Below are 14,860 nucleotides of genomic sequence, written 5' to 3'. Positions count from 1 at the left end.
TCCCTGTCACCTTTCCACTCTCTCTCCCTGTCACCTTTCCACTCTCTCTCCCTGTCACCTTTCCACTCTCTCTCCCTGTCACCTTTCCACTCTCTCTCCCTGTCACCTTTCCACTCTCTCTCCCTGTCACCTTTCCACTCTCTCTCCCTGTCACCTTTCCACTCTCTCTCCCTGTCACCTTTCCACTCTCTCTCCCTGTCACCTTTCCACTCTCTCTCCCTGTCACCTTTCCACTCTCTCTCCCTGTCACCTTTCCACTCTCTCTCCCTGTCACCTTTCCACTCTCTCTCCCTGTCACCTTTCCACTCTCTCTGCCTGTCACCTTTCCACTCTCTATCCCTGTCACCTTTCCACTCTCTCTCTCCCTGTCACCTTTCCACTCTCTCTCTCCCTGTCACCTTTCCACTCTCTCTCTCCCTGTCACCTTTCCACTCTCTCTCTCCCTGTCACCTTTCCACTCTCTCTCTCCCTGTCACCTTTCCACTCTCTCTCTCCCTGTCACCTTTCCATTCTCTCTCTCCCTGTCACCTTTCCACTCTCTCTCCCTGTCACCTTTCCACTCTCTCTCCCTGTCACCTTTCCTATCTCTCTCTCCCTGTCACCTTTCCACTCTCTCTCCCTGTCACCTTTCCATCTCTCTCTCCCTGTCACCTTTCCACTCTCTCTCTCCCTGTCTCCTTTCCACTCTCTCTCTCTCCCTGTCTCCTTTCCACTATCTCTCCCATCTCCTTTCCACTCTCTCTCTCTCCCTGTCTCCTTTCCACACACTCTCTCCCTGTCTCCTTTCCACTCTCTCTCCCTCCCTGTCTCCTTTCCACTCTCTCTCCCTCCCTGTCTCCTTTCCACTCTTCCCTCCCTGTCTCCTTTCCACTCTCTCCCTCCCTGTCTCCTTTCCACTCTCTCTCTCCCTGTCTCCTTTCCACTCTCTCTCTCCCTGTCTCCTTTCCACTCTCTCTCTCCCTGTCTCCTTTCCACTCTCTCTCTCCCTGTCTCCTTTCCACTCTCTCTCTCCCTGTCTCCTTTCCACTCTCTCTCTCCCTGTCTCCTTTCCACTCTCTCTCTCCCTGTCTCCTTTCCACTATCTCTCCCATCTCCTTTCCACTCTCTCTCTCTCCCTGTCTCCTTTCCACACACTCTCTCTCCCTGTCTCCTTTCCACTCTCTCTCCCTGTCACCTTTCCACTCTCTCTCCCTGTCACCTTTCCACTCTCTCTCCCTGTCACCTTTCCACTCTCTCTCCCTGTCACCTTTCCACTCTCTCTCCCTGTCACCTTTCCACACTCTCTCCCTGTCACCTTTCCACTCTCTCTCTCTCCCTGTCTCCTTTCCACACTCTCTCTCTCCCTGTCTCCTTTCCACTCTCTCTCCCTGTCTCCTTTCCACTCTCTCTCCCTGTCTCCTTTCCACTCTCTCTCTCTCCGTCTCCTTTGCACTATCTCTCCCATCTCCTTTCCTCTCTCTCTCTCTCTCCCATTTCTTTTCCTCTCTCTCTCCCTGTCTCCTTTCCACTCTCTCTCCCTGTCTCCTTTCCACTCTCTCTCTCCCTGTCTCCTTTCCACTCTCTCCCTGTCTCCTTTCCACTCTCTCTCTGTATCCTTTCCACTCTCTCTCTCCTTTCCACTCTCTCTCTCCTTTCCACTCTCTCTCTCCTTTCCACTCTCTCTCTCCTTTCCACTCTCTCTCTCCTTTCCACTCTCTCTCTCCTTTCCACTCTCTCTCTCCTTTCCACTCTCTCTCTCCTTTCCACTCTCTCTCTCCTTTCCACTCTCTCTCTCCTTTCCACTCTCTCTCTCCTTTCCACTCTCTCTCTCCTTTCCACTCACTCTCTCTCCTTTCCTCTCACTCTCTCTCCTTTCCTCTCACTCTCTCTCCTTTCCACTCACTCTCTCTCCTTTCCACTCACTCTCTCTCCTTTCCACTCACTCTCTCTCCTTTCCACTCTCTCTCTCTGCTTTCCTCTCTCTCTCTCTCTCTCTCTCTCTCTCAACACCGACCCCCCCCCCCCAACCTCCATCGCCCATCATCTGTTTTCACAGAGCCAAATTCAATCTCACCTCTCCTCTTTTCATATCCAATTAATAGCTTTTGTCGGTCTGGACTCTTTATCCCCACCCCACCCCACTCCTTCCTGTCTCATTCTTCCCCTTGTCTTTAATTCAGATTCCGTGTTTCTTCACATACCTCAAGGAAGGGCCTGAAGCATCGGAAATATGTCTTTACCTCCTACGGATGCTGCGAAACCGACTGAGCTCCTCCAGTATTTCTGTATTTTGACTAACAATCACAGCGTCTGCAGATTTTTGTGTTTCACTGATGGTCATTTCTTTGCTTTAGAATGACATTACTGGCAGAGTGGATGGACCCCTGGATTCTGAAGCGACTACAGGAAGCCTAAATCCACAGCCAGCTATTTCTTGTCAGAATCACTCAGGTACCTCTTAAAATATAATTTAACCCCTCAAACCCACTCCCCTTTTCAGTAGGTTTCTGTGGGGATTACACTGGACAACAATTTTTTTTTACAAAAAGTTTGCTTCCTGAATAAAAAAATTTGGGATTATGAAAGACAACTTCAACCTGAACACAAAGATAATTTCAGATTTGCTGTATCACGTAGGAAGTTGGAGAAACATTAAATTAAATTTTATTGAATTTAGCCTGTTCAATCTCATAATGATTCTGACACATTGCGTTAGTTCGACCGACCTAAAAATGTTTTGCTGCTCATTCTTGTTTGTACTCAGCCTCTCATGTCAGTGTCCAACAATAGTCGGCCGGCACTGATGGATTCCAGTTGCCCTGATACTGCTTTTCCATGGTCACAGTGTCTTGGTGAAACCTTGCACCATGTTTGTTACTGATTGCACCAAGATCAGTGGGGAAGACGTCCAAGTGCAAATATATAAAATGAATTTTCATGATGAGTTGAATTTCATGGTTTTGTACACTTGAAGTGGGCAAAATATGACAGGAAATCACTTAAAGTTATATTTTTAAAAAACTGTTTATGATAGGAAATTTTAAAGTTTATTTTCGTGATCCGCAGCCCAGAATCTATAAAATACACCCAAAATTGTACAGGAAGCAAAATTTTCATTGTCAAGTGTTTATCTTGGTCACCAATTTTACAACTGAAATAGAGCTCATAGGCTTACACTCACTATGCTATTGCCTGAAGAACATGTGTATCAGCATGCTTTCAATCTATATCAACGTAATGCACAGCATCTGTACATGTGAGCTGCTTTTATAACCTGCCTGCATCTATCCTGACTAAGCCAGGAGCGAACATTCTCTGTTCTTCTCAGTCCTTGGTCTTTCAGGAACATGCATAATCCGTCCAAGACAGTGGCGCTGCCAGTAATGCTCTAACGGCAACGCTGGTCCCGGTGCAGACGCAGAGAGACAGCACTCCTGTGAGGTCCAACCATTCAATCTGACTGTCAGCTCCACACAGTCTTTAAATGCCCTGTACATGGAGCTGATGGTAGTTTTATTTTTAAAAATCTACGACTGCAGGGACTGTGCCCAAGGTAGTGGCACCTGTGATCAGCAACCACGAGGGGTTGGAGACTCCAGTGAAGCAGAGGACAGACGCAGGACCCTGGGAGATCACCCCCCACCCCACCCACCCCCACCCTGTCTGAGGAGAAGCAGAGGAGATGACTCGCAGGATGGTGACCACAGTGAGAGGTTCTAGGACTGAAGGAACACAAGGTCAGAACCCACAGGCTGTGGGCTGCTGGCTGCTGGCCACTGCATCCTAGGGATTCACTCGCGGACTGCTAGAGACTGGCTTAAGTCTGGCTGAAGGGGGTTCCAGGTGTCGGAACTGGGATGTGAGAAGGGTTCCTGATTGTGTCAGCGGTTTGGATCTGGAGCTGGTATTGCCAATAGTTTGGACTCTGTGAGCCTGTGGGAGCGCTGGAGGCGAATCCACGGACAACCGGGGAGGTGGGGGGGTGTGCAGGGGTCTTTCTTAGACTGTAAGGTGCTTCAGGTAATTTCTGCCAGTGGTAAAGACAAATTCCGTGTAACATTGCATTGTCTTTACTACATGACCAGTGCTTTAAAGATTCCACCACCAATCCATAAGACACAGGAGCTGGATGCGGCACTCAGCCCATTGAGTCTGCTCCACCATTCGAATGGTGGCTGCTGTATTTTTCTTCACGACTCCGTTCTTTTGTCCTCTCCCCATAGCCTCTGACACCCTTACTACTGAAGAATCGATCCTACACAACTTGAATAATGTGAGGCTAATCACATTCTGAGAGACCGTCTGTTGCGTGGGAAGGGGAAAAAGTTTGATGGGTTTAAAGAGCAACAATTTGGTTGATCACATGAATGGTCTTTATTGAGACGTGAGGGGATCGCTACAGGGATAACATACTAGTACTATCAATCACGCAACACAGTGTAATTGATCACATTGGACTCGTACTACTGATATTAGCAACTGCTTACACTCATACAAGCACAGTACAGCCCAGTCACATCGGATACAACGATTACCAATACTAGGAACCATTTATACAGATGTATCACAACCAGGGACTACCCACCATTCCCTGTCTTGCATAGGCACGGCTCAGATGCTATCTACAACAATATACAACAGCCCCACCCTATGTAGTGCACACCTTACCAACGACTCCTCCAGCGCTGACCACAGTTCATGACCTGGACCGTCTCAGGGCCAAAGAGCAAAGAGGAAGAGCTGCTCCAGGTGGTGGACATTAGAGTACAATAAGATGAAGGGTCTGGCTCCAGTAAATCACTAGGTGATTAAAGGGGCCACTAGTCGGGTGCGCAGTAATGGGTGGGTGGAGTCCAACCTTGATTGGCAGGCGATGCAACTTCCGACTAGGTTCTCTGGCAGGCTGCTGTAACCGACTCTCCCAAAATTGGCTTGGCGAATAGGAGGCAAGGAGTGGTGGTGTGTTTTGAATGGAATTCTGTTGCCTGTCATGAACCCTAGGGATTCCTACTGAATGCTGAAAGGGCTGGATCGAGTGGGCATGGAGAAGACCTTTCCAATGGTGGGAGAGTCCAGGACCAGAGGGCACAGCCTCAGTGTCAAAGGGTGTCCCTTTAGAACAGAGATGAGAAATGTCTTCAGCCAGAGGATGGTGAGTTCATTGTCACAGATGGCTGTGGAGGCCAAGTCATTGGGTATACAGTTTACAGACCCTTCCAGCTCACGAGCTCATGCCACCCAAGTACCCCAATTAACCCTGGTGCATTTTGAAGAGTGGGAAGAAACCCATGCAGAACCGGGGAGAAGGATCAGTTCTTCAGTAGTAAGGGTGTCAGAGGCTATGGGGAGAGGACAAAAGAACGGAGTCGAGAAGAAAAATACAACAGCCACCATTCGAATGGTGAAGCAGACTCAATGGGCTGAGTGCCGCATCCAGCTCCTATGTCTTATGGATTAATGGTGGAATCTTTTACAGCATTGGAGTACTGTTTGCCACTATTAGGAAAGGTGAAAGACATAGGAGAAGGAATCGGCCAACTGGACTGCCATTCAATAAGATCATGGCTGATCTGGATCCATTCCCCCTGCCCTTTCCCCATAAACCCTGCCGCAGATCACATTCATGCTGTGTGTGGTTTTGATCTGTTCCAGAGCCCTCCGTCTGCACCAGCACTGAAGTGGTCAAGGATGAGGTTTTCTAGGACTGCAGAACCACTCGCTCCGAGGTATCTCTCCATCTCGTGTGAGCTCTCCATCCCTCGGTTTTCCTCTTCTCTAGATCACCTTTCCCCATTGCTGTCTGACTCGCTGCCCTCACTGGGCAATGAGGGGAAGGGTGAGGGAGACCCGGTGGGTCAGTGAGAGGAGGGTTGGTGGGGACCCAAAGGGTGAGGGTAGGGTGATGGGAACCCAGTGGGTCAGTGAGGGAGAGGGGTGATGGGGACATAGTGGATCTGTGAGGGGAGGTTAAAAGGGGGCTGGGTGGGTGAGGAGAGGGGTGATGGGGACCTCATGGATCAATGAGGGGAGGGGTGACAGGGACTGCTTGGGTCATTGAGGGGAAGGGTGACAGGGACTGTGTGGGTCAATGAAGGGAGAGGTGACAAGGGACCTCGTGGGTCAATGAGGGGAGGGTGATCTGTGAGGGGAGAGGTGACAGGGACTGTGTGAGTCAATGAGGGGAGGGGTTTCAGGGACCTGGTGAGTGAGGACAGAGATGATGGGGACCCACTGGATGAGTGAGGGGAGAGGTGATGGGGACCTGGTGGGTGAAGCCAGGGGTGATGTGGACCCACTGAATGAGTGAGGGGACTGGTGACAAGGACGTCAGAGGCATGCTTTCCTGTAACTGCCTTTTGTTCCTCACAGGAGTGGTACGGAGCTGGCAGGAGAGACCTTGCATCGCCACGTTAACACTTGAATGTACGGTTCAGAGAGGAATGGCGTTGAGTTTATTTTTTTAAATTGTTTGTTTAAAAAGCTTTAAACTCTTCAAGCAGAGCCTCACGAGGCAGGTGGGTGCTGACTGCAGGGTTGTATGCCCACACGTTTAGGTGAGAAGGAGTATATGCACCTGTGCACACACTAACATCCTTCTCTCGAAGGAGACACGAGACTGTAGATGCTGGAATTGGGGGAAAAAAAACTGCTGGAGGAAGTCGGAGGGTAGGGCGGCATCTGTAGGGAAAGGGATAGTCGCTGTTCTGGGCTGAACATCCTTCCCTATCGCCCCCTAATGCTGGCTCTCTCCCCTTGCCCTCTGTCCTGATGTGGGGTCTCAGCCTGACACAAAGACCACCCCTTTGCCTCCACAGGCACTGCCTGAGCTGCCAAGGTTCTCCAACAATTTGTTGCCTGCTTCCCCGGAAGGGTTTGACTCCCACGGGTTTTTTTTTAAACCCATTGGGATTGTTTTGCATTCGCTAGGTTCACAAAGCTCATTTACTTTTGGAAATCTGGTCCTCTCCCAAGCTCATCTCTTGAGTTAACTGCTTCACCACCCTTCCATCCACGGCCACCAGATGGGGTGAAACTCAAAAGTTGATTGTAATCAAAACACAGATGTTGGAGGAGCTCAGGTAGTCTCACCGGGACCACAGGCGGTAAAGATATGTGATCGACATTTCGGGCTTGAACCTTTCCTCGAGGTGTGAGTCTGAATGAAAGACTGAGGAAAGAAAATGGCATGATTGGGAGAGGGAGGAGTCCAAAGCAACAAGGGATATGGTAAGACAACAGGAAAGGTGAGAATTGATTTTTGTTCTGTGAAACAGAAACCAGAGAAGTCAATGTTAACGCCATCCAGTTGGAGGGTGCCCAGACGGAAGTTGAGGTGTCGTTCCTTCAATTTGCAGGTGGTCTCAGTCTGGCCAGTGCACGAGACCATGGCATGGGGCAAGGAATTGAAACCTTTTCTCTCATCATATCCAATTAGCACCTGATGACCGTGGACTCCTTCCCCTCCCTTTCTTTCCCCAGCCTTTAATTCAGGCACCTATTTTTTTTGAATTTGAACCTTGAGGAAGGACTAGGGCCCAAAACATCAGTAATGTATCTTTCGCTTTTCAGACTGAGCTCCTCCAGCATCCTTGCAGTTTGACCTGACTGATCCTGCCCATTGGACAGGAAGGGTGGAGAGTTGAATGTCATCTCTGTTTCTCACACCCTCCCTCTTTTATTTTCTGCTTCTCGTTTTCTCCTGTGAACTTCTAGTCCCAGGACCTTCCATCTCTTCCCCATTTTTCTCTCTCATCGTCCAGTAACTCCTTTCCGGAGTCTGTGCCCAGGTTGGTAGCTGTCCTGCAATAGAGCCTTTGGGCAAGATACCAAGGAGGGTCAGTGCCTCGGGCACACAGACACCCAACATCATATTCCACTTGTCGACTGGGAGTAGTCTGGGATTCGCAAGGGGACTCGTGGATGGCCCAGAAGCAATTATTTTCCCCTGTTTTTTCTTCACTCGGTATTTTTGGAAATTGCACTGGAAAGGCAAATGATAATAAAAGTTTGTTGGAGTTCTGACCCTGTTTCCACTGACTCGCAGCCTTCCTTCTTTTACTGATAAGCATTCAGCTGCCAGAACATGGTGAACTTCACAGTGGCCTTCTGTTTCTATGGTCTGGGCACTCTGGTTACATGGTGCATCAATGGTATCAAACATGATGCTATTCGACCCATCAAATTGATGCTTGTCCAAGAAGCCACCCAGGCTGCAACAGAACATGTGCAAGACCAGAGGACAGGAGCGGAAATACGCCATTCAGCCTATCCAGGTGTGCCCTGCCATTCAATCATGAGCTGATCCATGTTCTCACTTGGCCCCACTGCCTAGCCTTCACATAACCTTTGATGCCCTTGGCTAATCAAGAACCTATCAATCTCTGCCTTAAAAACACTCAATGAACTGTCCTCCACAACTCCCTGTGGCAACAAATTCCGCAGATTCACCGCCCTCTGGCTGAAGAAATTCCTTGACATCTAAGCGGAAACCCTACAATCCAGAAGTTGTGTCCTCTTGTCCGAGACTGTACCACCATGGGAACCAACCTTTCTACATCTGCTTCATCCATGCAGTTCAACATTGGAAATGTTTCAATAATATCTCCATTCCAAATTCCAACGAGTACAGGCCAAGAATTGTCAAACGCTCCTCAAATGATCCTTTCATTCCGAGAATCATCCTTGAGAACCTCCTCTGAACCCTCTCCAACGTCATCACATACTCTCTTAAATGAGGGACCCAAAACTGCTTGCAATACTCCGAGTGAAGTCTCACCACCAGTGCCTTTTCAAGCCTCAACATCACACCCATGCACTTGTATTCTTTTCCTCTTGAAGTGAACGCCAGCATTGCATTTGCCGCTTTCACCACCAACTCAACCCGCATGTTTACCTTCAGTCTCTCCTGCTCGAGGACTCCCCTTGCACCTGGAAAATTTAAATTTTCTCCCCATTTACAAAACAGTTAGTCCGTTTATGCTCCATCACCCTTCCATGCATCCGCCCACTCACCCAACCTGTCCAAGTCCCCCTGCATTTTCCTAACATCCTCCTCACACTTCACACTGCCACCCAATTTTGTGTCACTTGCAAATTTGTTAATGTTATTTATAATCCCCTTATCTCAATCATTAATAAACAACTGAGGACCCAGCACCAAGCCTTGCGGGTCCCCTCTTGTCTCATCCTGTCATCCCAAAAGTAACCTGTTAATCCTTACTCTTTGTTTCCTGTCTGTCAACCAATTTTCTACCCACGTCAGCACCCTACCCCCAACACTATGCTCTCTGATTTTGCCAACTAATCTCCTGTGGGGGACCTTATCAAAAACCTTCCAAAAGTCCAAGTACGCCACATCCACTGGCTCTTCCATGTCCACCCTCCTCAAAATATCCCGGAAGATTAGTCAAGCTTTTCCCTTCAGAAATCCATGCTAACTGGTAATGATACTATTATTTCTGTCTGTGTTCTGTTATTTCATCTTTTATAATAATTCAAATATCTTCCCCACTACTGACGTCAGTCTGCAATTGCCCGTTCTCTCCCTCCCTCCCTCCCTTCTTAAAAAGTGGCACCACATTAGCCACCTTCCAATCTACAGGCACCTCTCCTGAATCTATAGAACACTGGAAAATGTCGACCAATGCGTCCACAATTTCAAGCACCCTGGGATGCAGTCCATCAGGTCCTGGGGACTTATCAGCCTTCAGTCCTTCCAATTTACTCAAGACCACAGGCTTCTGAATCTGCATTTCCATCAATTCCTCCATTACCATTGGAATTTCTATTAATTCCTTCGATATGGCAGGACTTCCACCCCCGTCTGACCTTTACCTATATCTTCCCTGGTGAAGACAGATCCAAAGTATCTGTTAAACTCGTCAGCCATTTCCTTGCTTCCTGTAATATTTTGTCCTTTTCTGTTTTTAAGGACCCAATTTTGGTCCTAATTTTTTTCTCTTTACATACCTAAAGAAGCTTTTACTATTCCCTTTTATATTATTGGCTAATTAACCCTCTTACCTCATTTTCTTCCCATGTAGCTTTCTTCGTTACCTTCTGTTGCTCTTTGAAGCTTTGCCAATCCTCGAGCTTCCCACTCCTCACTTCCTCTTCCAAGTCTTGATACTGTCCTCGACTTCCGTTGTCGGTCACGGTTGCCCTTTGCTCGCCTTAGACCGTTTCTTTTGTGACAGGGTATTTTGAGGTGTTTTGGGAAGGATTATTAGAGCAGGTTGCACACAAACATTTTAAAACACAATATTTGAAGGACTTTTGCAGAGTGCTTTTTGCAAAAAGAGCAACAAAGTTGCAGTGTACAGCTTGCCTGGGAGAGAGTGTTATTTTTGCAGGGAGACAGGTAATTCTTATACCGTGTACAGAATTTAACATTTATGAATCTTATGGGTCCTTAAAAACAGAAAAGGACGAAATTATTACAGGAAGCAAGGAAACGGCTGACGAGTTTTTTACAGGTGTACCGCAGAGAGCGTTCTGACCCTGTCTGGTGTGGAGGTGCCAATGCGCAGGACAGATAAAGGTGACAGAACTCGGCCAGTGCCATCATGAGCAATAGACTTTGCTCCATCAAGGACGTCTACAAGAGGCAGTGTCTCAAGAAATCAGCCTTTATCCTCAAGCAACCCCCCCCCCCCCCATCACCCTGATCATGCCCTTCACTGGTGGCATCAGGAAGGAGGTACAGGAGCTGGAAGACAAGCGCCAAGCGGCACAAGGACAGCTTCTTCCCCTCCGCCATCAGATTTCTGAATGAATAATGAACCACAGACACTGCCTCACTTTCCCTCTTCTTTCGCACTAATTAATTTATTTTCATGTCATTTATAGCAATTTTGCGCTGCAATACTGCTGCCAAACAACGTATTTCATGACAATAAATTCTGATCCTGATGCTAATTCCTTCCAAATGGGGACTGAGAGGTCCCAAGGGGAGAGACCGAGTAGACTGACCAGTTGAATGGAGAGTTCAGAACGAGAGGTCAGCAACATCCCCTGCTGAGGAGAAGGGCCTCTTCATCCTGCGATTGATTCTGGGGTTCAATGCGAAAGTATTTCACATAAAATACTTGAGAAAGTGGTTCGGGCTTCCCTTACTCGCTTTCTCTGTCCTTTCCTTAACACCCCACCCCCCCCCCCCAGTTCTCCCCTCTCACCTCCCCTCAACCTTACCATCCTTTCCCCTCTCTCTTCCTACCCTTCCTGTTTCTCCCCCTCCACTCTCCCTTTCTCCTTTCCTCCTCTCCCTCCACCCCATTTATCCCCCCTCCACCCTTCCTCTGGCCTCCCCTCACCCTACCCCCCTCCCCATCACATTCCTCCACTCTCCCTCTCCTCCTCTCACCCTTTCCCTCCCCTCCCGTTCCTCCCCTTCACCCTCCCTCTCACCCCCCCTCACTCTTTCCCCTCTCCCCATCATGTTTCTCCCCTCCACCTTCCCCCTTCCAATCGTGTTTCTCCCCTCCACCTTCCCTCTCTCCTTCCCTTCTCCCTCTCTCCCCCTCCCTCCATCCCTTACCATTCCTCTCAGTCTCCTGCCACTCCCTCTAGAGCTCTGTCTCTCCCTCCCCTTCTCTATCCCTCCCTCACTCTCTGCCTCTCCACTCACTCTTCCTCCTGTCTCCCTCAAATTCCCTTCCTTTCCCCTGCCTCGCACTCTCTTTCATTCTCTCTCCCTCTCTCACCCTTTATCTTCTTCCCTCTCACAGCCTCTCCCTCTCCTTCTGCTTGCCTTGCTCACCACAAGTCCACTCATTTGTCCAAATAACCTTCACCAACGACCGGTATCTCTGAAGCGCAAGGGCCTTTTCAGAACACTTAGGTTGAGAATGTCCTGATCATAGTCTATGAGATTCCCTTAGATTCTTCCTGTGATGAATGCAACATTAAGGTGTCGGTCTGGTTTGATGGTCCTGGATGTGGACGGTGCAGAAACCATGCGGCTGCCCAAGTATTCGGGATCAGCTGTGGTCTTCCAAGCCAAGCGCTCTCCAAGGTCTTGATCTCCACTGGCTGAGGATGGGGCGGTAGAAGCGTCCAACGTTCCCCAGCTGGTTGGGAAGTCGGCACTGAACTCACATTGTTCCGAGCCTGGAGCTCGACAATTACTCTCTCTGCATCTGAAGCCCACCTGGAAATTATGTTAGAGGCTAACTCATTACCCGGGCATTAAGAGAGAGCAGAGATTCAGGAGACAAGATTACTTAGAAATCTAAAATTTTTCATAAGGATAATTAAACACATACTGTCCCCACTCTCTGGCCAATTAATAAGTGGCCAACGACTCCAGCCATGTCATGCCGCTACCATTGGCAGGGTGGGGAACAGTGGGGTTAGTAATTTACTGGGGACGTGGCTAATTCACAGATGCATTTGTTAACCATATAACAATTACACCACAGAAACAGACCAACTTGGCCCCTTCTAGTCCATGCCGAACACTTACTCCACCTGACCCCACTGACTTACACTCAACCCATAACCCTCCATTCCTTTCCCATCCATATACATATCCAACTTCCTCTTAAATGCTAATATTGAGGCTGCCTTCACCACTTTGTCGGGAAGCTCGATCCACACACCCACACTCTCTGAGTAAAGAAGTGCCACCTCATGTTTCCTCTAACCTTTTTCCCCTAACTCTCAACTCATGCCCTCTCATTTGTATCTCCCCCTTTCTTAAAGGAAAAAAATCTCTCCACATCAAATCTATCTTTACCCCTAATAATTTTAAATACCTCAATCTAATCCCCTCTTAACTTTATATACTTCAAAGATTAAAGACCTAACTTATTTAACCTCTCCCTATAACTTGGACCCTGTAACCCTGGCAACGTTCGAGTAAATCTTCTCTACAATCTCTCCAGTTTGTTGATATCTTTCCTATACTTTGGTGGCCAAAACTGTACACAATACTCCAGGTTTGGCCTCACCAATGCCTTATACAATTTAAACATAACATCCCAGCTCCTAGAGTCAAAGCTCAGATTTATAAAGCCCAACATACCATAAGCTTTCTTCACCACACTACCCACATGTGACTTCCCTTCATGGAACTATATCCCATTCTTCCTAGATCCCTCTGTCCACTCTTCAATGCCCTACCATTCACCATGTATGTCCTATTTTGATTAGCCCTACCAAAATGTAACACCTCACCTTTATCTGCATTAAACTCACCTTTCAGCCCACTCTTCTAACCAGCCTAACTCCTTCTGCAAGCTTTGAAACCCTTCTCCACTATCCATAGCTCCACCTATCATCTGCATACTAACTAATCCAATTTACCACCCCATCATCCAGATCATTAATGTATATGGCAAACAGCAATGGACTCAATACTGAACTCTGAGGCACACCACTCATCACCAGCTTCCAATCTGACAAAACAGTTACCTACCACCATGCTCTGGCATCTCCCATTCAACCATTGTTGAATCCATTTTACTACTTCAATGTTAATACCTAATGATTGAACCTTTCTAACTAACCTTCTTTGAGGAACCTTATCAAAGGCCTTTCTAAAGTTAATATTTAAAACATCCACTGCCTTACGCTCATCAATGTTCCAAGTAACCAGGAGTCACGTGATGGAGTAGTGGCCGGTAGGGGAACTCCAGCCCTCTCCAGAAAAGTTAAAAAAAGATAGAGAAAAGCAAAGGCACAAACTTAAAAACCAAAACAAAGTGAAAGTAAAAGTGTGGAGAAAATGGCAGCGAAGAAAGAAAAACCAAAAACAACGGGAAGAAAAGAAGAAGGAAAGACGTCGGAAGAAGAAGGTGAAGGCCTTACCTGTACGAAGAGGCCCGTCGCGGAGAGAGAGGCCCGCTCCCACAGGTCAGTGGAAGACCCGGGCTCGGGACTACAAAAATGACTCGCAGAGCCGAGTAAAAGTGCGCAACCGCGCATGAAAAAAAACACACTGACGGGAGGGGGGAACAGCTGCGGAGTCGATCTCCACAGCTGAGAGAGACACCTGCAGCACAGTAGCAGGTGCAGAACACAGACAATAACGACAACAAGAAAGAAGAGGGTAAAAAGAAAACAAGGAAACAACAGATGGTGAACCCAGAGGAAGAAGAAGAAGAAGAACAGAAAGAAATGGAAGAAGAAGAGAAAGGCAAGACAATGGATGTATTTTTTTTTAAAGAATATATGGAATCAGTGAAAGAATGGCAATTACAAGAATTTGATGAGATAAAAAGAATTAAGAATGCAGAAGAAAGAATGAATAAAATGGAAGTGGCCATATCAGAATTGGTAAAAAGAGTGGAAAATATGGAAAAACGAGAAACATTTGTAGATATGGAAGTAAAAGACTTAAAAGAGAAATTAGAAGAATCTAATAAAAAAGCTAAAGAAGCACAGGAGCTGTTAGCTTAGAAGATAGATATAATAGAAAACTATAATAGAAGAAATAATATAAAGATAGAGGGCCTTAAGGAAGATGAAGAAGGCAAGAATATGAGAGAATTTATAAAAGATTGGATCCCCAGGGTCCTGGGAAGACCAGAATTACAGGAAGAAATGGAAATAGAGAGGGCACATAGAACTTTAGCCCCGAAACCACAACCGCAGCAAAAACCAAGATCCATTTTAGTAAAATTCTTAAGATATACAACAAGAGAAAATATATTGGAGAAAGCAATGAAGAAAGTAAGAGAGGACAACAAGCCACTGGAGTATAAAGGGCAAAAAATTTTTTTCTATCCAGACATAAGTTTTGAACTCCTGAAGAAGAGGAAGGAGTTCAATACAGCAAAAACGATCTTATGCAAAAAAGGATATAAGTTTATGTTAAGGTACCCGGCGGTACTTAAAATAATTATTCCAGGGAAACAAAACAGACTATTCTCGGATCCAG

General features: G+C 47.3%; 1 protein-coding gene across 8 annotated transcripts in view; it reads left to right on the top strand.

Annotated features, from left to right (window-relative positions):
- The window catches only part of tdrkh (tudor and KH domain containing), a 56,461-nt gene extending 48,460 nt beyond the window's left edge, over positions 1-8,001 (top strand). For all 8 annotated transcript variants that reach the window (XM_069940428.1, XM_069940423.1, XM_069940429.1 and 5 more), the window contains 3 exons: positions 2,334-2,430; positions 5,632-5,705; positions 6,349-8,001. In XM_069940428.1, coding sequence (XP_069796529.1) covers positions 2,334-2,430; positions 5,632-5,681 — 147 coding nt within the window. In that variant the 3' untranslated portion in view covers positions 5,682-5,705; positions 6,349-8,001. The remainder of the gene's footprint in view (positions 1-2,333; positions 2,431-5,631; positions 5,706-6,348) is intronic.
- The last annotated feature ends 6,859 nt before the right edge of the window (positions 8,002-14,860 follow it).

The sequence above is a fragment of the Narcine bancroftii genome, chromosome 5 (genome assembly GCF_036971445.1).
Source record: "Narcine bancroftii isolate sNarBan1 chromosome 5, sNarBan1.hap1, whole genome shotgun sequence".
Taxonomy (NCBI): Eukaryota; Metazoa; Chordata; class Chondrichthyes; order Torpediniformes; family Narcinidae; genus Narcine; species Narcine bancroftii.
Note: the sequence above shows the minus strand (reverse complement) of the source record. Positions and strands in the feature narration are given on the sequence as shown.